Source organism: Colletotrichum karsti (genome assembly GCF_011947395.1).
Source record: "Colletotrichum karsti strain CkLH20 chromosome Unknown Scaffold27, whole genome shotgun sequence".
Classification (NCBI taxonomy): domain Eukaryota; kingdom Fungi; phylum Ascomycota; class Sordariomycetes; order Glomerellales; family Glomerellaceae; genus Colletotrichum; species Colletotrichum karsti.
The window spans coordinates 614,410-639,133 of NW_024065927.1; the positions used below are offsets into that span (position 1 = coordinate 614,410).

A 24,724-nucleotide genomic window follows, 5' to 3' on the forward strand; every position below is an offset into this window, starting at 1 on the left:
CGGGGTGAGGATGATCACCGCGTACCTTGCGATGGCATGGGGCCTCGGAGACGTCTAGATCATCACGGAGTATGCTGGTTGAGAGTTCTTGCGCCTTGATCAGCAGACCAGGCCAGCCCCATCAAGCCTGCCAGAGACCCCAGTCACCCAGTATTCAAGAGACATCAAAGGGTACTCTCTGATCGTAGCCTGCCCAAGCCGTGCGGGAATGTCACCTTTCCGCTACAACCAGAGTGGATATGTCTGAAGCCTGGGGCGAGGAAGCTCCCGTATCGACATGGACCTTCGCGGACGACGCGTCGCAAGGGCAAGATCCGAGACTACCGACGACCATCAAGAGGAAAGAAGACGGTACGCCTGGCAGAGGCGAAGTGGAACGCGCCGGGGATGATGGATGGGTGGGGATCATGGGGTTCTCTGAGTGATGCGCTCAAGATATCGAGAGCAAAGACGATCTCGTAGAAGAGGGTGTGCCAGATGGACCTTGCCCATGAAAACGGCGTCGTGCTAGCAACCGGTTCCCTGTTTGGAGGACACACACCACTCTGCCCGCGGCAGACCACGGCAGGGTCAGTGCCACAGCAGCGACTTGACTTGGCTGGACATCGGCTCGGGATTGCTGTTAAGCATAAGACAACGGCAAGGCGCTCTCATTCGCCCAAGGAGAGGAATCGGAAGTCGGAATGGCAGTTGCGGAGTGACAAGGGTCCCCAGGTGATTGCACCTAGCGGGTGACAGCAAGGTGAAGGAAGGATAGCCACAGAGGACTTCATATCTCAAGTGAGTGAAGGAATCCACGTTACGTCTGAGCTGGCTGGTGCTCGCTCCTAAATTGAACCAACTAGGTCTGACATGGCGCCGCCGTAGGGCTACAGTTCAAACTAGTCCGGTGGCTGGACGTGGCTTGTCCATCAGCATGGCAAGAATATGGGGTATTAGCTCGAGGCCAGCGAGAGGTCTTCGCGAGCGGGCCTGTGGCGAAGCTGGCCTGGGTAAGGGGCAAGTCATGGGAATGGTTAGGTACAGGGGAACAAGACAATACGAGAAGTATTGGGTGATGTCCTGCTCGAGTGAGAGAAGATCGAGTGTGGGGTGCTGCTGGGAGGGCGAGGAGGCATGCTGGTGGTGTGGAGGATCGGGAAGAAGGGTGAGCGGAGGCTAGTCGTGATTTGTCTGACATGTTCCCCATGCGGCCGCTCTGGTGACCGCCGTTCAGTTACCAAACGGGCAAACAGATAATGTAAGCGCTTCAGTCCGAGGAGGAAGACTTCGCATTGAGATGCGAGTCCACTTGGCTACATGTTCCCAGCAGGGGGGAACCAAATCACGTACGATACCAAGCGACGGCGACGGCAACGACGATGAGACGAGTCGAGGACATGTCGTGCTCGCAGCGTCGGGATGTATGGCCACACGGGAGGCGGCTGCGAACTGCTGCGGGTGACACTGGCCGCATACATAGCCGTCGTTATAGGTGAGATGGATATTGACAGTCGACCACTAAGACCATCGGAGAGGCAGCGGCCGGAGCCACTCAGCAGGACGACACGGCTTGTTCAGGGTCGACGACGACCGTTTGCTACCCATGTTGTGGTTGAGCGGAAGCCTGGGATTGGCGCAAGGGGAAGGGGGAAGGGTGTGGTCGAGGGGGCACGGCAATGTCGAGAAGGAGTGGACGGAGGAGGCGGAAGACTGGAGAGAGAGCGTCCTTGTTTTGCTAGAGGAGGCCTCGTCTTGGAGGGTGGGGGTTGGTCGTGGAAGAGCGACGGGAGGTCGTCGACGACAAACGGCGGGGAGGCTGAGGGAGGATCGGCGTAGGGACTGGGAACCCTTGCACCCTTGCTGCGCTGAGAGGGCGAGAATCTCGCATCTTGAGTGCATGGTTGAAGTCTGGAGGCGTCGTGGACTAGGGCGAAAGGGCGCTGCTGGTCCAGACAAGGTCGAGGGTGGCTTGATCGGGGAATGTTGATGTAGACGTAACGGGGGGACGCCTGATGGTGTAGAGCGAGAACTTGGCGTGCTTTGGAAGTGGACGACGAGTTGGAGTGCGAAGCGGTGTACATGGACTATGATAGGTAGTTGGTCGCAACGAGGAGATGGCGCGTCGTCGTCGATGGGGGTGTATTGATGTTGTTTTGCGAGCGCGCTGTTGGAGATCCATGATTCATGATGCAAGATGTCGCGAGGGATTTGGAATACGGGCTTCGCGTGGTGTTGCGATGAGTTGAGGAGCAGCATGTATGTCGGGGATGGCGAGAGTCGAGTGAGTGTCATGTCTGGTGCTGGAAGCCAAGCTGTCAGTCTGAATCCGAATTTTGACGCAGACGCGAGATGCGCCTGGGTATGTTGTCAGTAGGCGCTGCAGTCGACCCCGCCAGTCTCCAAACGGCATGTCATGGTTCAGACGGGTATCTATCAGAAGAAGCATGCGTCTTCCAGGATGTCTCACTCGGGCGTTAAGCCGGGGGAATGCAGTTGGGGTAAAGAAAGGAAAACGAGAAGCGGGCAATCCTGGATGTGTATGTATGTTGCAGGGATCTGCGCGATGCGGGCCGTGGAGATAGGTTTAGGCAGATGGGAAGCAGGTCATATCGTGGGCCATCTCGACCTGACTGCATAGCAGTTTAATGGCGACGACGAGGGCGTCTTTTGGACGACGTTGGCGTCGCAGCCTCCTGCAGCATCGGACCTTTCCCGGGCATCTATCTCTGTGTGATGTGACTGTGTCCCCGTAACCCACGGGAGAGAAGCTTGTGAGAGAGTGCGGTGCACGACAGGCACGATTTCGTCCTGACAGCGACCAACGAGAGAGAGGGATTGAGGGGTGTGACTGTGTCTGTGAGTGTGACTTTACGGTCACCGGCGGCTGGGTGACGGATTGCCTTGCCGGAGGCATCCGGAAGCCCAAAGAGAGATGGCAGATGAGGCCAGTTCGCTCCTCACCGAGAGAAGGCGACCAACGGTCGTCGGGTGGTGGCCGCTGTTGGTTGACCGCGTCCCGAAAGGAGTTGGTGAGACGGGTGGCTGCTGGCCGAGGCTGCAATGCCATCTCGAAGTAGAGGCAGATGCAGGTTTGACCACAGCATATGAGGCCTGCCGGCACGGGGGCGGGTGACCTGCAGGCCAGAGGATGATGGTGATGTCGGGTATGTAAATGGATATGGAGACGAAGGGCAGTGCCGGCTGAGGCTATGTGTGATGACGACAGACAGCCACTGCTGTTGGAGGTGAAAGTGTCTCGGCAACTGCGCATCAGTGGAGAGCGATGGCGATAACGGACAGGGTTAGCAATCAAAAATGGAAGAGTAATGGAATCCTCTGTGATGATACGGAGAGGTAAACCGTCACCAAGGAGTATATTCCGACAGCCTGATTGACTGACGACCCGACGCAAGAATTAACCCAGAGACATGCATCGGGTGATGGAAACGCCATCGGCCGAGTATCGGGCTGGGCAATTCCCACCTGGGAACGGAGCGGAGCCACAGAGCTGGAAAGACGCCTGTTGGCTCGTCGTGATGCCGTCTCGAAGACAAGCGTAGGCTGAATGACAGACCAACGTCCAAGTCGTCGAGGTCGAGACGACTGGGAATAGACTGACAGGACGTTATCCGTCGGAGAGGTCGAGACATGCATTCCACCGGCACGCCGGTCTCGCAGGACCGCAGGGCGAGAGTTCTGCTTCCGCTTCCGCTGCAGCGTCAACTCTATCTTGCTGTCTCGTCTCTCGTACCCTCCACCCCCAGTGTCTCGTCTGTATGTATGTCTCTGCGGATGCGCCCAGTGACGGGAATACTTGCAGTACGTACAGGATATCCCGTATGTAAGTAGGTGAGCATTGCTGTAGGTAGGTCTCCATTTCTGCGGGTTGTGTCTCCGTAGGGTGGGAGCATCGCGTCGCGTTGCGTCGTCGTACAATTGCGACGCTGGAGCGGCGACGACTCGCGCGGCCTGCGCCTTGCCCGAGACGGAAGGTTAAGGTCATGTTGGAGTCGACGTGATTGTTGCGATTCTCGACGAGTGACGACTGGCGATCGACGAGTGACGGACCTCGATGCGACTCTGGACGAGTTTGTCGATGTTGTAACGGTAGGTGGAACATAGCGTACGTCGACGGGGACGTTTCCTTGGGTCAAGTGTTGCCATCAGATCCCTGGGTTGGGGTCGTACGCAGAGCAAGCAGCAGCAGTATTAGTTTGGATACGAACCCGTGATGCTGGGGGAGGCAGCAGATATGGGCGAGACATTGGGCGGATCGAAGTTTTTGGGGGCTTTTCGATGGGCGTTTCCGCCGCGCTGCGAGATCAGAGAGATGCGAAAAAAGAAAGCGGACGAGATACACTTGGAACCTGCAGCGCGAAAGGAGGTCGGTAACAGCCTTGATTGGTGATGTCGCTGGCGATGGCTGCTGTTTAGGCCCGGCTATTTCCACCAGCCAGGTCCTCTGTGAAGTCCAAGTCGGATCTGAGTCTGTCTTGGTCTCTGGTATTTGAGATTGCTTTAGTCGGGACGTGTCTTGGGTCGTAAATGCACATCATCGTATGAAAGTCAGTGTTGGTCTGAGTGAAGTGAAGCAAGTCTCATGAATGAAGACTGGAGGCGGGGAATGAGCGCAGCGTCAACTTGCTGGGACTGGGGAGCATCGACAAGGGCAGGATGACCGATGTCGTACAGAGTACAGGGCGTGAGTGAGACGGCCGGAGAGTTCCAGAGTGCTGGATGCCAATTGCTGTGCAACGAACTTTACCCCAGCGGCGGTCTCACAAATGGACAAACGGCGTCAATTACGGAAGGATTTGCCAGTGCTTGCTTCAATTTCCAAATACAAATATTGCCTGGGCATATTGAATGAGACAGATGAGAAGGGAATGGGAGCCTCGACGGACATGAGTGGCTGGCCGCACGCAAAAGGGTCTTGTAAGGGGTCCTACCAATACAGGTGAAGATGTTCACCGAGGTCACTCAAGTCCAGGAAGAGATGAACGGCGAATGCATCATGCCAAACATCACGGCTCTTGTCAACTCATCTGCCTCTCATGTGTGGGTGGGTGTCGGGAGTTGCGGGCGATCTCACCACTCACCCCAGTTCACTCATTCACGCCAATCTCATACTTGGCCCCATGTTGACACCTCTCTATGGCTCGTCTCATCCCGAAATCCGGCAGCTATGGGAGGTGCGGGATAGGTCGAGGAGGGCGACAATTTTCCAACCACACTCCTTCAGCACGGCTGACCGCATTTCGCCCACTATCCTGATTGATTCCGAATCCCATGCTTCCATCCTGATTTTCGGTCCCGTTGCTCTCCCACACCGGTGCTGCCGTGCCCTCCCTTGCCCTGGGCTCAGAACCTACCTGACAAGACGGACTGTCTCTACCGGCGAGAGGTGCTAGCTGGGTAGGATGGGGTCGGTGGCTGAGGGGTAAAGAGTATGGAGCGGCAGCTTGCTCGCGCCGGTGCATCATGGGGCCGCGCGTGATGGAGGCACGCCACCTGGGCTCTTGGTCTGGGGGTTGATGGTGGTGGTGGTGGTGATGTTGTTGTGGTGGTGAGGGGACGGTGGGCAGGCGAGAGACAAATTGAGGGTCACTGATGCAGGTATTCTGCATCTTGGTCTATCAGGAATACTGCCGACGGGCGGTCGGCGGACATCAATGTTTGCTCGTACGAGAAAAGTGTCTTAGCCACCGCGGAGTGAGGCTCGACTAACACGGCATGCTGTCTGGCTTGGCCGGCAAGGCAAGGAAGGCAATGAGTGCGTGTGGAGGGCAGCAGGGTTGATGTAAAGGTGAGGGGAGGGGCGGACGACGTACAATTAGATAGATGCCTAGCCTGAGCACTCAAGATAGCTACGGACAGGCATGTACTCATGAGCTAGGGTGCACGAAACCGAATACATTACTTTCCTGTGACGTGAGGTATTGCTTCGATGGGGATGTGAGGTTGTGTATGAGAAGACGCAACGAGGGTGAGTCCCTTGACCACCAAGTGAGTGACCCCCATGTTCGTCGATGAGACGCGTGCGTGTTGTAGGACTCACTTATATGATGAGGATGTTCCCGTGTTTACCGGAGCGATACGAAGGATGAATCTCTTCTCAGTCCTATCCCATCCATCCCTATCCCTTTTTTCCCACGGCCAAAGTCGATTTATTAATAGGAGGTACGCCTTCTGCCCCAGCTATCTGGCTAGCCAACCGCCGTTGAAGTGGCCGCCAGTTCCCGTCCGCGCCACGCAATATCTCGACACGGCTCACCTGGGACCAACACAACACCAAGCAAGCTAGGCACACTCGACCCTTCTTTGATAGCTCTCACTCCGTCCCTCGACTCCAAGGCGCCACCAGCCCTGGAAGATGACCCCTGAGCATCGTCGGCCGAGCATCCAACGACAGACCAGCCCCCCACTACCGCGCCCGCTGCCGCTCGCCAGATAGGAAGGCCAAGTACTTCCCTTCCGTCTTCTGTCTAGATATCCGTACAGCAAAGGTGAAGCAAGAACGCAATACCAGGAGGAGAGCATTTCCGTTCTTGGGTACGTACATAATCATTGAGCATCACTGGCGTCCATCATTACCCCAGTCCAGAGCAGCCCAGCAAGATCCCGGCAGCTAAGCGTGCCGGTGCTGCGTGTTACTGGGCCTGACTCTGGCTGGAGCATGAGGGTGGTGAAATGTACGTCGCCTGTCTCGTCCATTTGATCTAATCTCCAACCTCCCAGGTCAAGGCAGGAAGCAGCAAGACGGGCTCAAGACGTGATTCGTCGATTGCCTCATCTGGGGGTATCTTGGTATCAGCTTCCGCCATCATCGACCTCAGTTGCGACCGCGGCCTGGATCAGTTGTTCTCACTTGTCTCCATCATCCATCTCATCTCGACTTTGATTCTTCCACTTTTACACCGCACTCGCGCCACCCGCCAATTCTCGTCGAGATTCGATCATCCCGGAATCCGGCTTATCGCATCTCAATCGTGGCCATAAATCTATATCTTGGTTGGGTATCCCACCCGCCCGTCCGTCCGCACCGTCGTTCCGTCAGCTTCGCCATTACCTGGAGAGGGACTCGGGACATTTACATCACACCAAATCGCGTCATCTCACATACCGCAAGCTTAGCTCTCCTCACGTTAGGCTCACATAGCGGCGCCGAATCGAGTCCATCGCGGCGCTACTTTGTTCTGTTAGTCAAAGGCGTCTTTAACTCGTTGCCGACAGCGCCGTCGCCCCGCCTCTTGTACGAGTCGAGTGCCCCTCTCATAGCGAGGAAGTGTCGGAGTGAGAGTTGAGGCTTGAGTTGGTCGTGGTGGTGCACTTGTTTGTATCGCGTGCTTCCGACTGCCCCTCGCGATCACCCACAGGACCGGATCATCTCATCGCTGCCCGCCGCCGTCATCCAGGCCCGGTCCTCATCTACCTCACTTTACTTTACTTAGGGTACGGGGCCGAGTCCTGACTCGAGACTTGAGAGTGAGACGACGGGTTTCTTCGGTCGCAGCACGGCTTCAGCTCCAGCACCGACCCTGCTTCTGCTTCTGCTTGTTCTTGTTCTTTTCTCTTTATTCATTTCTCACATTTCCCTGCGGTCATCCGTACGAAAGACCACGGCCGTCGCATCTCATCGGCTACCGTGTTTGTTTCCCTCGACGGCAATCACAATCACAATCACATTCATCCACATCTATCTATCTTGTCGCCCGAGCTAAACCCGCGTCTGACCGAGGCGTACCGTGTACCCCGTGTACCGCACCCGCACCACCGCTTTTGCCGCCCGCACAGCGGTGATCGTTCACCTCACTCACCTCATCTCACCCCGGTCGGCTTCCATCCCCTCCGTCATCCTCACACTCACACTCACACTCCCACTCCCACCTTGTCCCTACGCACATTGCCTGCCCAGGTACCGGCGGCGTGGACTGGTCTGGACTGTGTGCCTCTCACAGCTACTGTGCCTCTCACCTAATTGGGACTGCGGACCACCGAGTAGCTATCTTGCTCACTCACATCCGGCTCAGTGTCTCAAGTCAACTCAGGTGCAACACACCTTACCTCACTCAGGGACACCTACCATCACTCGACCGTGGTTTAATTGATTGGATTTCATTCAATCCTCTTCAGGGACCTCACCACGCCTGATTTCGCTTCAGGTCCGGCTCGAATTCGGTGCTCAAACCCAACAGCGAGCGTGCCGGATTCCCATCTCAGCGACCACCTCATCTCCAGCTTTAGGTGCCCTGGCGGCCACAGCGCTGTCTGCCCGCTATCCGCTATCCGCTATCCTTATCGAACACTGAACTGAGGCGCCCCCCCGCCCTCTCTCCCCTCTTCCCGCCTCCCTCACTCTCGGTCGGGTTCCAGGCCTGGCCCTCCTCTCTTTTCCCCTCCTAATTACCCTCCTCAACCTTACTATTTCCTCCTCCTACTCCTACACACTCTCCTCCTCTTCCACCTCCCCAAAATGCCCTCGACCAACGGTCCCGAATATCGCCATATGCGAAGTGGCAGCCTCAACATTCAACACCAGCAAACACCCTCCCAGAATGGTCATTCCAGTCCCATGATGAGCCCAATGCCATCCGTTGCCTCGCCTGCCTCCGGCACCGCCGCGGCCGCCCACAGATTCGACGGCCCGCGCAGTCCACCGAGTACGTCACATTCCATCTTCCCTCGTCACCTTCGGGACCTGCGACTACGACGACTGCGACGACGACGATGACGATGGTGATGCTGTCGCGAACTGCTCTGCCTGACGATGGCATAGCCCTCCGTCAATCATGTCGCCGCAGCTTCGCCTCGTCTTCCGTCGCCTCTTCTGCAACACGTCGCACCGCACCCGTCCTTGAGCAACATTCCTCCCCTCTTCTCGTCCAGATCATGGCTGACTTGTCTTGCCTTTGCACTACAGACACTTCCCACGTTCCATGCAAATTCTTCCGACAAGGCGCCTGCCAGGCCGGCAATGCCTGTCCCTTCTCTCACGACCTCGGCGCCGCCGCCGAGAACATTTGCAAGTACTTTGCCAAGGTGCGTCAAGCCTCCCGGAAAACATCGCGAAAGTGACCAAACATGTCACTCCCTCGCCCGCCGACCCCTCCAATCCCCCCTGCTCTTCCAATCTCGCTCTACCCCTCGGCACGGCACACAGACCGTCTCCCATGTTCGCGCCCGTGCTTTCATCTTGGCGATAACTAGCGACCGTCGTCGACGCATTTGGCTGACGTTCGATCCTTCGTCGCAGGGCAATTGCAAGTTCGGCCCGAAATGCGCCAATATCCACGTTCTCCCCGACGGCAGACGCATCAACTACGGAAAGAACGGCGTGACGATCGGAACCTCTCCCATCGCCCTCGGCGGACGAATCAACCCGACTTCCGCTGCTGCATACCACCCGACGAGCGCCCTCACTTCCGGTCTCTATCGCGAGGGCGCCCCTCCATACGGCTCCGCTTACCCTTACGGCGACGAGAGACAGCACCAACTGGGCCGCCAGCCGAGCGTCGAGAACGGCCTTCCGACCATCGACACCACCTACTCCCACCCCGGCTCCAACTACGGCTCTCCCCGCGACGACGATGCTTCTCGATTCGGCCTCGGCCTTTCCCCGAGTAACGCCAACGGCCTGTCCGTCCTCGATGCGCCGCTCCCCGCCTCGTTCGATTCCCAGGGCATCTCCAACGCCGCTCTTTTCCCCGCCGGCCCCTGGCCCTCGTCCGTCCCCTCCAAATTCGGTCTCGAATCGCCCTCGCCTTCGCTCAACAACGCCAAAGACTCGCGGACTTCCGACACGCTTAAGATGCTGCACACTTCCGCTTTCGGCGGCAGCGAGTACCTGGCCGCCGCCAACGCCACCGCTTCCAGCAGCCCGCCCAGCCAGCCCATGTCCGGCGAGGAATACTACGGCAAGCGCGCCATGCACTCGAGCCGTTACGCGAAGCCCAAGATGCTCAGCTCCAGCATGCCCAAGACGACCGTCGACCACGACTGGGAGGCCGAATTCGCGTTTTTGGAGGAGGACTACGTGCCGCAGAACCTGCAGGAGCTCTTGACGCCCGCCGAGAAGGCCCGCCGGGGTTCTCTCCGTACTGTCGACGGCGAGCCCGGAAGCGAAAACGGCACCAAGTTCGGAAGCCCCATCACCGGCGCAAGCCCGAGCCGATGGGGGCCGCTCTTCCAGCGCCAGAAGGAAGACGAACTCCATAAGCACGGCCCCTCGGCATTTGGGCACGTCGGCAGCCCCCTGCGCAACTCGGTTCTCTCCAACGAGATGGGCAACGGAAGCCTCTCCCGCCCGATCGGATCTCGCGCCGGCAGCGAGTCCATGTCTGCTCTGACCCAGCAGCTTCAGCGAACCCGCCTGGGTGATGATGGCAGCGCCAGCCCGCACCTGCATCCCTTGGCCGCCACCGGGCGCGCTTCGAGCAACGGTGCCGGTCCTATCGGCAAGGAGCGGGAGCGTGTCATGGAGCGTCACGTCTCGAGCGGGTCCATCAGCTCATCGGTCACGGGCCGTTACACGACGCCAATCGACGAGGAGGACCCGGCCTTTGTCTTCAACATGGAGGAGGTGGAAGACCAGTCTCCGGCAAGACTCCGAAAGCGGGGCTCCGCGGGGTTCGGCATCGGAGGCGGATGGAGCTACGCCAACGCTCTCTCCAGCAAGAACGCCGCCCCTGGCTCCAGCCTGGCCAAGGAGCAGCGGGAGCCCTCTGTCAGCGTTGAGACGGTAGGCGGACGTTGAAGCGGCACTCGCGAAACGGATAAAAAAGGGATTATACCATCGGCACTGGAAAAAAGCATAGCGACGGTGTAATGCCACCACTTTGGCGGCGACCATGTTTACTCTCTCAACTCTTTCACACACACACCCTGACGACACTCTACGACTCAATTTCAGTCACGACTATTACATCATGCATCGGCCACAACAAAAAAGCGCCATCGGAAAACGAAAATCACCGGTCTACAAAAGGGACATAGCAAAGGGATCGGATCTACAGGGTGGCTGCTCATTACAACAGGGTAGGGAGTTTGTTGGAGTTTTGTCGTCGTTTTTTTTCTCGCTGCGTAGGCTTACGGATCGAATCTTTGGAGGTTTAATATGATCGGCTCGGTAGTTTGTGTGTGGTCTTTTTTTCTGTTTTTCGTTCGCTGCCCAAAATGGGAGGGTTCCATTGGCTTTGGTGGGAAGGAAGCATGTCACCCTGTCCGTGGGACACGTATTCAGGATCGTACGGGCGGTTGTAAATGCTCTGAAATATGGAACGAGGAGGTAACGGAGGTGGCTAGGTTGGCATACGCATGTGCGAGTCTTTGATTTTCTGAACGTGGAATAGAACATGGCCAGCGTCTTAATTGTCACGGGTCAGCGGGCTGCGACTGGGCACCGCATTAGAGACGTTTGGAAGAGGAAAAGCTGATACCACCGTCTAATTATCGTTCATTATATACAAAAGCTGTCTGCCTTTCACGATGACCGATTCCCGATGATTAATCTCCGCCTGCCTCACCTCGTGTGCATCCATCGGACTTGACCAGCATCGCCGCACTTAGACGCTCCGGCTCTAAGCATTTGGCCACTCTTACGTCGGCATTTCGAACTGGTATCCGGGTTCTATGGCTGCGTATCGGAATTTGATGAATTGAAGCATGAATCCGACACGTGAGCGGCCGGTGTTGGAAGATGGAGCAGACTCGCAGGTCCGGCACGTGAGCGGATGGTGATGGACGGCAGCGGAGCGACTCCCCGCTGTAAGTCGACGAACGGTATAAGAGAGGACGATGGACTAGGTAAGCTGAGACCATAGCCAGGGAGCTTTTGCCGACTATCGCCTGAGCGACCTCGAGAAACCACCAAGCTGGCGACAAAACATCGCAAATTCGCATGACCGGGCGAAGTGAGGCGCATAGGAATGGGTGACGAAAATCTATACACTAATACAAGGCCATATGGCCGGCTCCAGACACGATTGAACATGCGGAGCTGCGTCGCACAGCCGCTTGATGCGCGGGAGGGCGACGCCGTGGGCTACCGTACCGAACCGTCCACGCACCTACACCACGACGAAGCCAAGCCATGTTGCTCTTTTCCCCCATCGATTCGATCCGTCATAAGTTCAAAAGCACAGACGCAGCATGTCTCATGTTGGTCGTCCCCTCCTTTCTAATTGCGAGTGGCGTTGTCGATGTCGGGGGGCAGGTAATTGTACAGACCGCCGGGAGACGGGGTTTAGCGGAAGGAAATGGACAATCGCTTAGTGGGCATCGGGTTGGCTGAGGATGTACTCGACCGCCTTGTCGACTGTGACGAGGTTAGTTTGTGGGTTAGGGATTGAGCGGGAAGGGCGTGACGAACTCGAGTGGATGGTGTCGGCGTCCTTGTCGGGGATCTCGATGCTGAACTCCTCCTCGATGGCCATGACGACCTCGACGGTGTCCAAGCTGTCGAGACCGAGGTCGTTGGCGAAGTGGGCAGTGCTCTTGATCTGTATGTCGTTTGCGGTTAGGTTTCTGCGACTCAATTGGGTCGGAATCGCGGGGTTGGAGGGTGGACGACGTACGTTGCTAGGGTCGTTGACCTTGTCGAAACCCTGGAGGAGGGCGAAGATGCGGCCCTCGACTTCGTCCTTGTTCAGGCCGGTGGCGGCAGAGTAGAAGCGGACGGCGACGGCCTTGGGGGCGGCGCGGGCGAAGACGGCACGGGGCGCGACGAGAGATGAGCGGGCGAGGGGAGCGGACTGGACGGCGGGACGGATGGCGCGCGTGGCGGCGGCCGCGGAACGGAGGACTGCTGTGCGGAACATGTTCGGCGATGTGTGTATGTTCTTATATGTGACTGAAGGAGTCGGAGGAGAGGCTTCGGAAGCTCTGGCGGTCGGGTAGGAGGAGGATTGGGAGATGGATCGTTCGGGGGTGGCAGCTAGGCTGTGTTGATGAGAGCTCTCTGGGGGCGGCGTATGTGGAGGAGGTGCTTGTCGGCCATGATGATAAATTTCTCGTCACCCTCCCGAAGCGTTCCCTGGCTAGCTCCGATGAGGTGCACGTGATAAGTCATGTGATATTGAGTAAAATCTTCATTTCGGTTGCAAACTTCAATACAGCGAAATGCGAAAATACAACAATCCCAAAATGAGGGTATTCATCTAAGAGAAGACTCATAAAAAATGAAAAGACCAATTGAGCAAGAGCGGTCGGTCGCCACTGGCATCATTGTGATGATGAGCTCTTTCCTTCCCGGCCCGGCTCATAGTCGGTATAATCTGGAGTCACGTGACTCCTTTCCAGCCAATGAAATCCCGCCCTTTGTAATCCCGCACCAAAGCTGGGGCCCCCAGTGCCGAAAGTGAGAGGCCGAGAGACACACCTCAGAGGAGAGCGAGCGAGATTATCCATAACGTCAAACTTCAACTCCAAGTTCCCGAACTACCGGCCCGGCCACCTCGATCCTTCGTCGCCACCGTCGAAATCCCCCGCGACCCTCGATCTTCGACCCCTCCCAATCTGCCCGGTCAATTGGAGCCGTCGCGAACCTCCTCGTCGATCGAGAATCCACAGCCCGACAATATGCCTCCAGCGGCGCAGCTCCCCGTCACGGTGCTCCTCGCAGCCTCAAGGCAGGCCGCGAGAAGACCGACCACCGCCTTGGTCAGCCGCCTCATGGCTGCCAACGCCGTCCGCACCTATGCCACCCCCGCCGGCCCCCCGCCCCAGGGCTTCCGCCAGAAGAGATTCGAGACCTGGGACGAGGACAAGGAGTCCACCCTCAACAAGATGGGCAGATATTTCCTCCTGTCCGAGATGGCAAGGGGAATGTACGTGCTCATGGAGCAGTTCTTCCGCGCGCCCTACACCATCTACTACCCCTTCGAGAAGGTGCGTACAAATTTTTATCGTCTTGGTGATGGTGTTAAGGGCAATGGGTACGACGAGGCAGCTTGGACGTCCGGAAGGGAGGCCGGGGATCACGGCACATCGAATTTGCCACGACCAAACAATGGCTCACCACCATCCGCATGCGCAAGAGGAGGAACGCTCAGAGACAGATGCCCTCGACGACGACACGGCTGGAGCAATCTTTGGACCACGATCATAACTAACATACACTCCAGGGCCCCATCTCCCCCCGCTTCCGCGGCGAGCACGCCCTCCGCCGCTACCCCTCCGGCGAGGAGCGCTGCATCGCCTGCAAGCTCTGCGAAGCCATCTGCCCCGCCCAGGCCATCACCATCGAGGCCGAGGAGCGCGCCGACGGCTCCCGCCGCACCACCCGCTACGACATCGACATGACCAAGTGCATCTACTGCGGCTTCTGCCAGGAGTCGTGCCCCGTCGACGCCATCGTCGAGTCCCCCAACGCCGAGTACGCCACCGAGACCCGCGAGGAGCTGCTGTACAACAAGGAGAAGCTGCTGTCCAACGGCGACAAGTGGGAGCCTGAGCTGGCTGCCGTCATCCGCGCCGATGCCCCTTACAGATAAAATCAATGGTCTATGCAATCCGGTGGGAGGGGGTCATAGAGCGAACGAACGAAACTTTTTTTTCCCTGTTTTAATCCTTGAGGAGGACGGGACATGCGGAGGGAGGGAGACGCAGAGCAAAAGAGGCAGCAGCAGCAGCAGTAGCAGCAGCGAGGTTCTGGCATGCCGTGTATGTGTACTACAGACAGGTCGGGATCGGTTAGACTTGTGTAAATAGCTCGCGAAAAGCAACCTTTTCTTTGTCCGTTGCACGGCGTCTGCAGTGTGTTGTGACCAAGCATCATCAGATTTCAATGCGGCGATCTGGATTCCAGGTAGGACACTTCAAACATCAAAACCACATCACGGCCCAGGACAGTTGTGAAGTGTGGAATAATCAACATTAATCTATCTTGCACGTCGCATCAGCTCATGCATATCCTCGCGGATTCAAGCCATGTAAGGGCATATCCAGCCAACGCCTTGCTCAAATCAGAACCAATGTCCAAGAAACGCTTCCGTTCCGTTCCCGTGCTCGCTTTTCCCAGACTCTGTGGTTCGTTACGCCAGTATCATCGTCGTCATGATCCGTCAATTCACAGCAAAAAAGACATCCTAGAAGCTCTTCTCCCAAGCTCCCCACCAGACTCCCATGTTCGCAGCTATCACCAGGTCCAGCATCTTCAGGCCCTCGGGGTAAATGATGAGCTTGCCGAGCTTCGCCCTCTTCCCGCGGTTACCACCGCCCGCCTTCTCCCTACCGAGCCTCAGGTCGAACGGGCTGGGGATGTCGTCCTCGTCGCTGTACTCGCCAGCAGGCCGGTTGCCGATGTTGAGCAGCTTGCTGAAGTGCCCGCTGAGCTGCTCCCGCTTGCCCTCCTGCTTGAACAGCTCCGTCGTCGGCAGGTTGAACCGCAGCTCGCTCACGGGCGCCGAGCTGGACGACGACCCCGACGGCGCGAGCGGGTTGCTCAGACCGCCGGCGTGCGGCAGCACGTGTCTGCACTTGACGCTGCGCCCCGCGTTGCCCGTGCGGAACTCGCAGCGGCCGTCCCAGGGCGATACGAAGACGTAGCCGCGCGGACGGAGGCCGTGGCCGGGCTGCGTGATGATCGGGCCCGAGTCGCTGCCGTTGGACGACGCGGAGCCCGTCGAGTGCGCGCTCAGCTGGCGCGAGTGGCGCTTGGAGCGCGCGGGGGAGGTGCCGTAGGCCGGCCCCGGCGGTTGAGGATCGTCGATGCTGCCGGACCGCGAGCGCGAGTTGAACTTTTCGCGGATGTTGGTCGTCCACGACTTGGTGTACGCCATCACGACCTGTCTGTTGAAGCCGCCCTCCACCGGGTGCTGCAGCGTCTGCTGTTGCTGCTGCTGCTGGTGCCAGTTCATGGCGTCTTCCGAGTTGGCGAAGGGGATCGAGGAGGTCGACGTCCGGGGCATGTCGAGGCTCTGGCGGAGGGGCATGTGTCTGAACTTTGCGTAGCCCGAGGACTCGAGGCGGATGCTGATGGGGGGCTGGGGCGCGTTGGCGCGGCGGCGGTCGTGGGCGGAGAGACCCGCCGAGTCGAAGGAGAAGTACTCGTACTCCTCGCCCGAGTCTTCGAGCTGGTGGGACGAGACGCGGCCGATGTTCCACTGGTTGCCCGTGCTCGGGTCGCGGCGGATGAGGGAGAGGGTGAAGGGGACGGCGGTGGTGTTGTGGAAGCGGTTGGGCGAGGGGGACCGCGAGAGCTGGCGGAGTTGGGATGTTGTCGTCGGCGCGCGGGACCGGGAGCGGCGGTCTTCCTGCGGTATGCGCTGCGGCGAGGCTCCCGGTGATGTTCGACGAGCGTCCGGGGTGTGAGGGGCTTCGTGGTGGTGCTGGTGCTGGTGGTAGTCGGGGGCCGGGGTCGGGATGGCACGGGGGCCGACGGGTTTGCGGACCGGCGCCGGGGGCGAGTAGGACAGGGGTCTCGGAGGCAGGTCCGGCCGCAGCTCGGAGTCCGGGTCGTGGACGTAGCCGTTGCCGTAGCCGCCGGCGGCCGGGTGGGAGCCGGGTAGGGGGTAGGACCGGGCGGGGTCGGCGGGCGGCGAGGGGACCTTGGCGCCGGCGGGCAGGGGCTTCCTCCGGATCTGGTTGCCGCTGCGGGTGCTGTCCATGCTCGACCTGGGGGTGTCCGGGTTGTTGCGGAGGTGGGCTTGCAGGGCGCCCGGCTCGTAGGGGCGGTTGCCCTCGCCGGGGAGTTCTAGGTGGATGTAGTAGAAGGAGTTGGCGACATCTTCGCTGGTGACGTTTTTGGGGTGAGGTTTGGCGGTTGTGAGGATGATGTCTGGGGGGAGGTTAGTGATGCTGGGGGGATGTATGCGCGAAAGGGTCTCACCTCGCGTGCCTGGGACGCGGGAGATGTAGAGAGTCAAGGGATCTTGACGTTCGCCGGCTGGATTGTGAGGGTATTGCGGCGGATTGGCCGCTAGGTAGTTGAGCGAGGCCAGAGACCTAGCCTCGATCTGGGTGGACATTCTGGTGAGAGAAATGGTATTTTTTTTTCGGGCTGGTGGTCGAGGCGGGTAGATTGGTTTTGTTTGTATATATCTGACCGCTGCAGGCTGCAGAATGAGCGAGAGGGTGTGTGAGTTCGGGCGTACGTATCCCGTGTGTGCGTACGTGAGTGGTGTATGTTGTGTGTGAGTGGTCGATAATCTTTTGCGTGAGGTGTGTGAGAGTGTGAGTATATGAAGGCGATGATGGTGAGGGTGAAAAGGGTGGCTGAGCCAAGAGGAGGAGGTGATGTGAGGCGGCAACGTTCACAGCCCACTCTAAATTATCTTCTGCCCAAGGGACCCCAAGGAGCTTCCCAAGTGCCGCGACTGGGGCCGCTCGGGGACGTGGATTCGATTGAATTGGGGGCGGCCGGGGGGCACCAGGAAGCTGGCGCTGTCACCGTCGCAGACTCACAGCTCGATGTGGGGGTTTTGGAGTTTGCCGGGGTGAAATCTTGTGATGATGGTTGAGGGTTGAGTCTGCAGAGTTTGAGGCGGTATTGGAAGTATATTCTGGTGGTGAGATGACGAGATGTCTTCGGGCGTCTGGACCGACCAACGGCACCCGAGGAGAATTGAAATGGCTCGCTCGCGTGGTTGGATTGATCAGAGTCAGAGGTGATCGACGCTGCAGATGAGGTGGTTGGGGGTGTATGAAATGAATTGAGACGAGAAGCGGATGAGCGAGGAAGAGGAGGGACGGGATCTGAGAGAGAAAATGACGAATGGGCGATGAAATAAAATCGTCTGCCGGTGGGTATCTCTTTCTTTCACTCTTTCTGTCAGGTACAAGTGCAGATTATTTGTGACCACGTTTGAGAACATGAAATTCTCAGGCGGCTGGTTGGTTGGTTATGCTGGCGATGAGGCGTCTGAGGTGAGGCAGGTACAGGCAGACGGTATTGGATGATATCAGACCTGAAATTCAAAGAAGAAACGAGGGAGAAAAGAATAAGAAAGGCCAAGCAAGGTCCCCGGATCTGCAAATGGCGACGGAAGACGAGCGGCCTGAGAGGGCGGGAGGGATGAGGGATGCAACGGTGCCTGGCCGGGGTCTCGGCAGCCAGCAATAGGCTAAGAGCATCCAATGCCAATGGCAAAAACGAGTCGTCAGCCGGCTGAGGCTGTGCTGTGTGCTGTTGATCGCTCGCTCGCGCTCTCAAGTGCGATTGCGATTCGAACTGGCGGAAGCAGAGAGAAACAGAGAGAGAGAGAGAAGAAAGTCCGGCGGAGTAGTGGCTCCGAGGTGTTCGCGGAGCGTGGTAGGAGTCCGCGGGCGCCCTTTAATCCGGCTTGTCGTCGAGCTGTTTTCTTCTACCGGCCGTCTTTTTGGTTCATATGACTGACTTATTTTAGGATTAGTGGTGAACAAACAAACGGACTCGACGACGGCTTTCGGGGGCAGCGACGAACAATTTAAAGGGCGGGAGATGAGGGTGGACATTTGGTGGTTTGTGCTTTTCATTACATTAGCCTTGGCGTCAAACAAATGAGAACCGTCAACTCAGACATGAGAGTCTAATTGCCGTCGTCCCCTCTTGTGTCTGACTGTGCACTTTTTGAACGACAGGTTGAGGTCGAGAGAGGAGAGAGAGAGTTGCGATATGCATGTGAGCGGGAGGATTCACGGGAAAGAGGGGGTTTGTGCTATTTTTCGCATGCTTTTTTTTTCCCCCTCTCTCCCCGCGGATGCAAGTTGACCGACTGAGTGAGCCATTTGGGATGGAAAAACACGACACGGAATGAGGGGGCCTGACATGATGGATGGGACGGGATGAGCTCGGGGCGACTGGATGATGCAGCGACGTGCAGCAGCAGCCCTGCATCGTGCCGGGAGCTTCGAGCTCGAGCTGTGAGCTTGACTGAAGATGCCATTCGATCGCTGACTGGACCTCAGCAGTGTCTCGTTCCATACACGGGATGACGATGAAAGGTCTCGGATTGCCCTGGAGCTGATATTTGATGCACTCAAATGCTTGAGACCCCTACTCAATGTAACAGGCCCTGACTGGCTGAACAAATCTGCGTCCATCGCATGGCAATAGCAGCTGAACTCATATGCCTTTATGGGTCGACGATATTGACGTGATGCTGTTGATCGAGGTCGCAACCGGCTCATACAAGGAGAAGCCGAAGGCTCAGAGGCTCGAGCCGCCGTGAGAGCAGGGATGAAGCTGTCAAAAGACATCGGGCTGGACGAATAAGCATATTCGCATGAAGATCAACGTCACCTTGAAGGCATCCACAACCCCTCATCTTGCAGAGTCAGTCATCGCAGGGCGCTATCAGGGGTCCCTCGTCCGTTGTGCAGACTGTCTGGACTCTCGACAACTCACATCGGACTATTCACTACGGAGCTCGCTGCCGACCAACTCATACGTCGACGCATCTCCAAACACAACTCCCTTTGAAAGAAGCAAACTCGAAAGAAACCATTGTCGTCTGGCTGTTGTATACGTCATACCGCGCATTGTGAGACTCGGGCTCATAGGCAACCCAACCCAACGGAGTCTCGGCCCCTTCCCACCGTCCACGTCAACTTCAAGGGTCCAGTCCAGGTCCGCTGTGGCGGCCAGTCCAGTCCAACGACGCACAAGGGGCACCCGCGCATGCCGCGAGACCCTGGAGACGGCGTGTTCCAGGGACCCCGATGTTGCTCTCGTGTGGAACGATTTCACTGGCGAGACATCTGCCCAGCTTAGCCACACTTGCGCCTCTCGCAGGTGAAAGTAACTTGGTTGTTACGGGTGTCCAGTAATGGTCTTTGAAGTCTGCTGCCTCGGAATAAGACACAAGCTTGATGAGCTGGGTCTGTCCCTACCTACCGGCCAGTTGGCAGATGCAGACTTCCCACCCAAAAGCTTGGGTTTCCCGGTGACTTTCACGAACGTGGCTGACTGCCAATCAGTCGGCTTGGAAACGCCGCCGGGCCACTGTCCACGCCAGCCGGCCGTCACATTTCTTGCAACCACCTGAACGCATCTTGGGTGCTGACGACGTTGGAGATGATGCGTCGACGAGATAAAGTTGACACTTCTGTCACGTATCCTGACGAACCGAACGCTCTGAAATAGTAGGCTACTCCAACTCTTTTTCTTTGTGCTATTTTGGAACACGCCAATCACCAAGGATGTTCATCCCTTGCGCGTCCTTTGATCTCACTCGACGAACACCTCCAACACCGTCATCTTCGAGGCGTGGATTGAATAACCAGCAGCTAAAGTCTGTCAGCTGCGACCTTGGCACGTCAGCGATGAGGCTTTGACGATCGCGTGGCTCCCCAAGACCCTGAGGCACCACCGTCGGCTCCGAGCAATCGGGCATTTTACCGGACTGTCGGGCGCTCATCTGCCGGCTTTCCAACGGCGGTGTCGGGTCCTCCGCATGATCAAATCCCCGACGTGACGCCGCGGCGCCAAGTCAGATCGGCAGCTAAGGTGGCCTTTCTTCCGGAGAAGCATGCGTCCGATCGGACCCTCGCTAGACTTCTATTATCCCGGGTCTCCGGGGCGGAAACACCTTCTAAGTCTGCTCATCCTCGCTCTTTTTTAACCGTTGTTGGACGTCCCGGCTATTCTTCCCCTTTCGTCTTCTTCGAGCCCCCTTTTGTTTTACAGAAAGTGTTTCCTTACGTCATCCTGCGGGTGTTCGGCATGGGCCCCGTTGACAAGACCGGACAAGCCCGTCTTTACAGTCTTTACGGTGCCCCTTACCTGTCTGGTTTTAATTCAGGGGCCCGGGCTTGAGGTATGGGAGGAAAGCGAGAGCGAGTTGACTTCTAACTGCAACGCTCACGTACTACCTTATTTCAGTAGATATTAACCGCGTATTTACACGTATTTCAGAGCCAAAGGTTATTTGAGCAATATCAAAACCTAAGCGTCAATCGGGTCAGATCCCGAGTCCTGGCCCATGCTGACCTGGGATGCTCGCTACCACTGGTGGGAGAATGCCAACCACGGCTAACTGGCATCACATCGTGACATCGTGGTTCGGACCATCTACCGACTTGGCAATCTAGTGATCCCACGCGGGCACCAATGGCCCCTACGTCTTTTGATCTTTTGTATTGTTGATCACGGCTGTTCGGAAGAGTCGTTGTCAACGGATAGGAAGCCCGATATATGTCCAATCTTTCAAGGCAAGATCCTCCACCCACAACCCGACGTTGAAACTTTCCTCGTCCGTACGGATACAGACCTTCAATTTCCCGCCTATCGTGAGGGCCATCACGGTTAACCGACGGGTGTCCCAGCGAGCCGGGAGCTATATCAGCCTCACATAAGACTCCGTTTTCTAGACTCGGCCGAGGGTGGCCAGGCCTTTGACTCGGCTAGTGTTTCCAACAAACGAGCTCACAACGCCATTTTGGCCCCTCTTTCGCGGTTAGCGACCAACGAGAAGATTCTTCCGTCGAATACAACGGCATCCCACCTGGCCTCCGGGATTAACTACCCCATATTCTTGTCATCCGAACCGGTCCGCCTTGTCTCTTCCGTCCCCCTATCGTGGAATTTTCTTTCTGGACCCCGGACCTCGTGGGCAAACAGACCATGGGCTGTTCCTTTAGAGCCTGGTAGCGCCCAAATGGAGGACTCCTCCGTCCCTGCGAATGCTGGGCGGGCCAGAACGTCGTCTCCCGTTTTGGGCATTGCTACGTTGTATCGGCCTCCTCTCATTTCGCACCCTACTCGCACCCTACGACCTGGGGCCGGGGTCGGTTGGTTCGTGAAAGTCATGTATATAAACGTCGGTTCTTGACCTCCCGGCTTGACGTCTCGATCCCTTCAGTCCATACGTTCGCTTCTCTGTCCATCCCGTTCTCTACTTTACCTTTACATTCGTTCCGACATTTAGTCCTTCACTTACACAATCCGCCGCCACCATGCAGCTCTCTACCCTTCTCATGGCCGTCCTCCCGGCCTCCGTCATGGCCCTTCCCGGCTTCATCCCCATCGAGGGCCCCTCCAAGGCCGGTCTCGCCAAGCGCGATTCTTGGGGCGGCGCCGTCTCCCTCGGTCCCGCCAAGTCCACCATCGTCAAGGCCGTCACCACCCTGACCCCCGGCGCCGCGCCCCCGACCCAGGCCGGCGTGCTCTTCCTCTGGCCCGGCATGTCCAACGGCACCGGCGACCTGATCCAGACCACGCTCGAGTCGTGGCCCGACAACAGCTGGTGCGGCGCCACGAGCGGCCAGTGGTGCGTCCGCGCCTCCGTCTTCGGCTCCTTCGGCCAGATCGACTCGGAGAAGTCGGCCCCCGTCAAGGGCGACCAGGCCATCAAGATCGAGTACGTCCTGCAGTCCGACCAGGACACCTGGCGCCAGACCGTCACCGACGTCGCCTCCGGCAAGGTCATCAGCTCCCTCGACCACAAGTCCGGCCCCTTCATGCGCGGCTACGGGACCGGCACCGAGTGCAACAACGGCTGCACCGGCACCATCGCCGAGCAGACCTACTCCAACACCGTCATCACCCTCTCCAACCCGGACACCACCTTCGGCAGCACCATCGGCTCCAGCCAGGGCGCCAAGTACACCGGTCTCACCAGCAGCGAGGGAGGCAAGGTCTGGACCATCGCCTCCATCAAGGTTCCCAAGATGCAGTAGATACTGTCAGCTGCTCGAGGGATATGACGAGCTTTTCACTGTACATATGGTCTTTGACAGACTATGAAGACGGGGCCATGTCTTCGTTAGTTTAGTAATTAAGCCTTTTGCCCCTATGATGACGTCGCGTAGACTGTGAGCAGACACGAGAAGACTTTGTGATTGTTTGGCCCGATGGACGTTCTGTGATTTTTCTTACAGTTTGGAAGCTTGTTTCTACGGACAAGCGGCAGCAAAAAGTGACGAGAAAATAGGGTCGACAAAGTGAATTGGTCAACTTACTTGAGACAGAGAGTCGCTGGTGCTCAATTGTTTCTTTTCTCTAAGTCCAAAATTCATATTGCGGATCTGAGGCCATTATCATCTTTGGATGCGAGCCCCAACAAGTTAGGTTTACAGAGCAAAACTTGAATAGACGCCGACGGTGAATTCACGATGCATGTCACCTCTGCACGAATGAACTGCGATACTGGCCATGTTGCTGTAGATCAGAGAATTCGTTGACTTCAAGGCTGCCCTCACCTGGCTTTGGTAGGATGATTCTGAGCTGCGAATCCCTTGAAGTGGGCAGCTCAACATCCCGAAACCACGAGACCGAGGCAACTAGGTATTGTTTTCACGGAGACTTCAACTTCTCTGGTCTTGGTCCCAGCGTTGAGCCATGGAAAGCCCGAGTGCCCGTGACGATTCTCAAAGCAACAATAAGGTACTCAGCTAGACATCAGTTTCCATACCTGACCTATTCTCTGGTAGATATCCATTCCTGAGTTGTTGTCAAAGACGACGTTGGTAAAACTGGCAACGTAAACACGAACACCCGCCAGCCAATTCCCACAGCATTGGTCCAAAGACACGAAATAGATTTTTTTCTTTTCTTTTTTTTTTTTTTTTTCCTTCTTTTTTTTAGCTCAGAGTCTTATATCACATAGCGTTTCAATATGTTCAGCGCATAAGAAGCTGCGTACAAAACACTTTAGCGTAGTGGTTATGCACACTGGAGATGCAGCTACTGGAATTTCAATGCCAAGACAGCACCTAGAGCCACGCGATCCCACGGGACGATGAAGGCTCGAATGACGAATATAACCCTCCCAAACGCTTAAAAGTAGTTGGTGTATGTATAAGGCGTCGTTGAATATGCCTTTGAATTTGACAAGTAGGTTCAATGAGCATTGGGTGAGTTCAAGTTTTCCAGGTACCTAGGTAGGGAGGCTGATGTGGGCTGTTTGTATAACCCTACTAATGAAACTGTGGTTTTTTCATGAAGAAACAAAATGCTGGAACCTCAATATTACCGATTCGGTAAAGTAAAATCGGCTTTAATGAAGGATTTCTTAAGTATACAGCGCACTATCTACCGTAGCATAGGATGGCGCGAAGTTGTCCCTCACCACCTAGGTGGGCTTTTGGCTAATTCGACAATATATCGGTGCCTTGAGCCATCAGAAAGATGGTCAATGACAGAGAAAATGTTTTTTTTTCTTTCGAGATGGTCGTTGCCATATTTCATTCCAGCAATTGGGCCCAGGACAGAGAGAGGAAACCTGACGCTTCGGCTGTGGCTCTCCGGCTGATAGGGATGATTTGATGCAATGAAGAGGAAACCAGTATCTCAAGCTCTCAAAGTCATGAGTGTAGTATGGACTGGGACCTGGACCACGGTGATGTTGAAGATTTTGGTGCGTGCATCCCCTGGGTCTCCAAGCTTTCGATACTAGATGACCAAGTGACATCCTTAGGCAGAGTACTAGGTTACCTACAACATTACCGAATGCCAGTCAAGCAGCCCTGTCGGTTTACTGGACCTGACTTGATATTAAACATGCTGTGGACGGTACAGAAGGTCTAGCGCTGTTGGCTGGAAACGCACCCCTGGTTAAACGTGAAGTTAACTGGCATGAGTACAAACTTCAAGTAAGGCATTCGACCAAGTGGCCGATTGCTGACGGAACGTATCTTGAAGACTGGTTGAAAGCAAATAAAACTTTGAAATGAGAAGGCTGTCTGACTTTGGCCTGAAGAGTTGGCATCTTTGAGACGTTGAGGGCAGTCTGCCAGTATCACCGTGTGTAGAAATAGCTTGTAGTAAGCCCGATAACCAAAGATCAGCTCAAAGTTACTAGTACTCACGAACAGAATTTCCTGAATC

General features: G+C 56.8%; 5 protein-coding genes across 5 annotated transcripts; 3 read left to right on the plus strand and 2 right to left on the minus strand.

The window, feature by feature from the left end:
• Positions 1 to 8,455: 8,455 nt before the first annotated feature.
• CkaCkLH20_08325 (uncharacterized protein) lies at positions 8,456 to 10,735 on the plus strand (the record flags this gene model as incomplete). Its single annotated transcript, XM_038891040.1, has 3 exons — positions 8,456 to 8,642; positions 8,759 to 9,021; positions 9,236 to 10,735. The coding sequence occupies 3 exons, from the start codon at positions 8,456 to 8,458 to the stop codon at positions 10,733 to 10,735; spliced, it is 1,950 nt and encodes a 649-aa protein (XP_038743803.1).
• A 1,513-nt stretch (positions 10,736 to 12,248) lies between these two features.
• On the minus strand, positions 12,249 to 12,797 carry CkaCkLH20_08326 (acyl carrier protein; the record flags this gene model as incomplete). The annotated part of the gene is made up of 3 exons (XM_038891041.1): positions 12,249 to 12,295; positions 12,350 to 12,479; positions 12,555 to 12,797. 3 exons carry the CDS (start codon positions 12,795 to 12,797, stop codon positions 12,249 to 12,251), a joined length of 420 nt encoding a protein of 139 aa, XP_038743804.1.
• A 760-nt stretch (positions 12,798 to 13,557) lies between these two features.
• On the plus strand, positions 13,558 to 14,471 carry CkaCkLH20_08327 (NADH-quinone oxidoreductase; the record flags this gene model as incomplete). The annotated part of the gene is made up of 2 exons (XM_038891042.1): positions 13,558 to 13,866; positions 14,103 to 14,471. The coding sequence occupies 2 exons, from the start codon at positions 13,558 to 13,560 to the stop codon at positions 14,469 to 14,471; spliced, it is 678 nt and encodes a 225-aa protein (XP_038743805.1).
• Positions 14,472 to 15,065: 594 nt separating this feature from the next.
• CkaCkLH20_08328 (uncharacterized protein) lies at positions 15,066 to 16,946 on the minus strand (the record flags this gene model as incomplete). Its single annotated transcript, XM_038891043.1, has 2 exons — positions 15,066 to 16,756; positions 16,808 to 16,946. 2 exons carry the CDS (start codon positions 16,944 to 16,946, stop codon positions 15,066 to 15,068), a joined length of 1,830 nt encoding a protein of 609 aa, XP_038743806.1.
• Positions 16,947 to 21,852: 4,906 nt separating this feature from the next.
• CkaCkLH20_08329 (uncharacterized protein) lies at positions 21,853 to 22,575 on the plus strand (the record flags this gene model as incomplete). The annotated part of the gene is made up of 1 exon (XM_038891044.1): positions 21,853 to 22,575. One exon carries the CDS (start codon positions 21,853 to 21,855, stop codon positions 22,573 to 22,575), a length of 723 nt encoding a protein of 240 aa, XP_038743807.1.
• Positions 22,576 to 24,724: the final 2,149 nt, after the last annotated feature.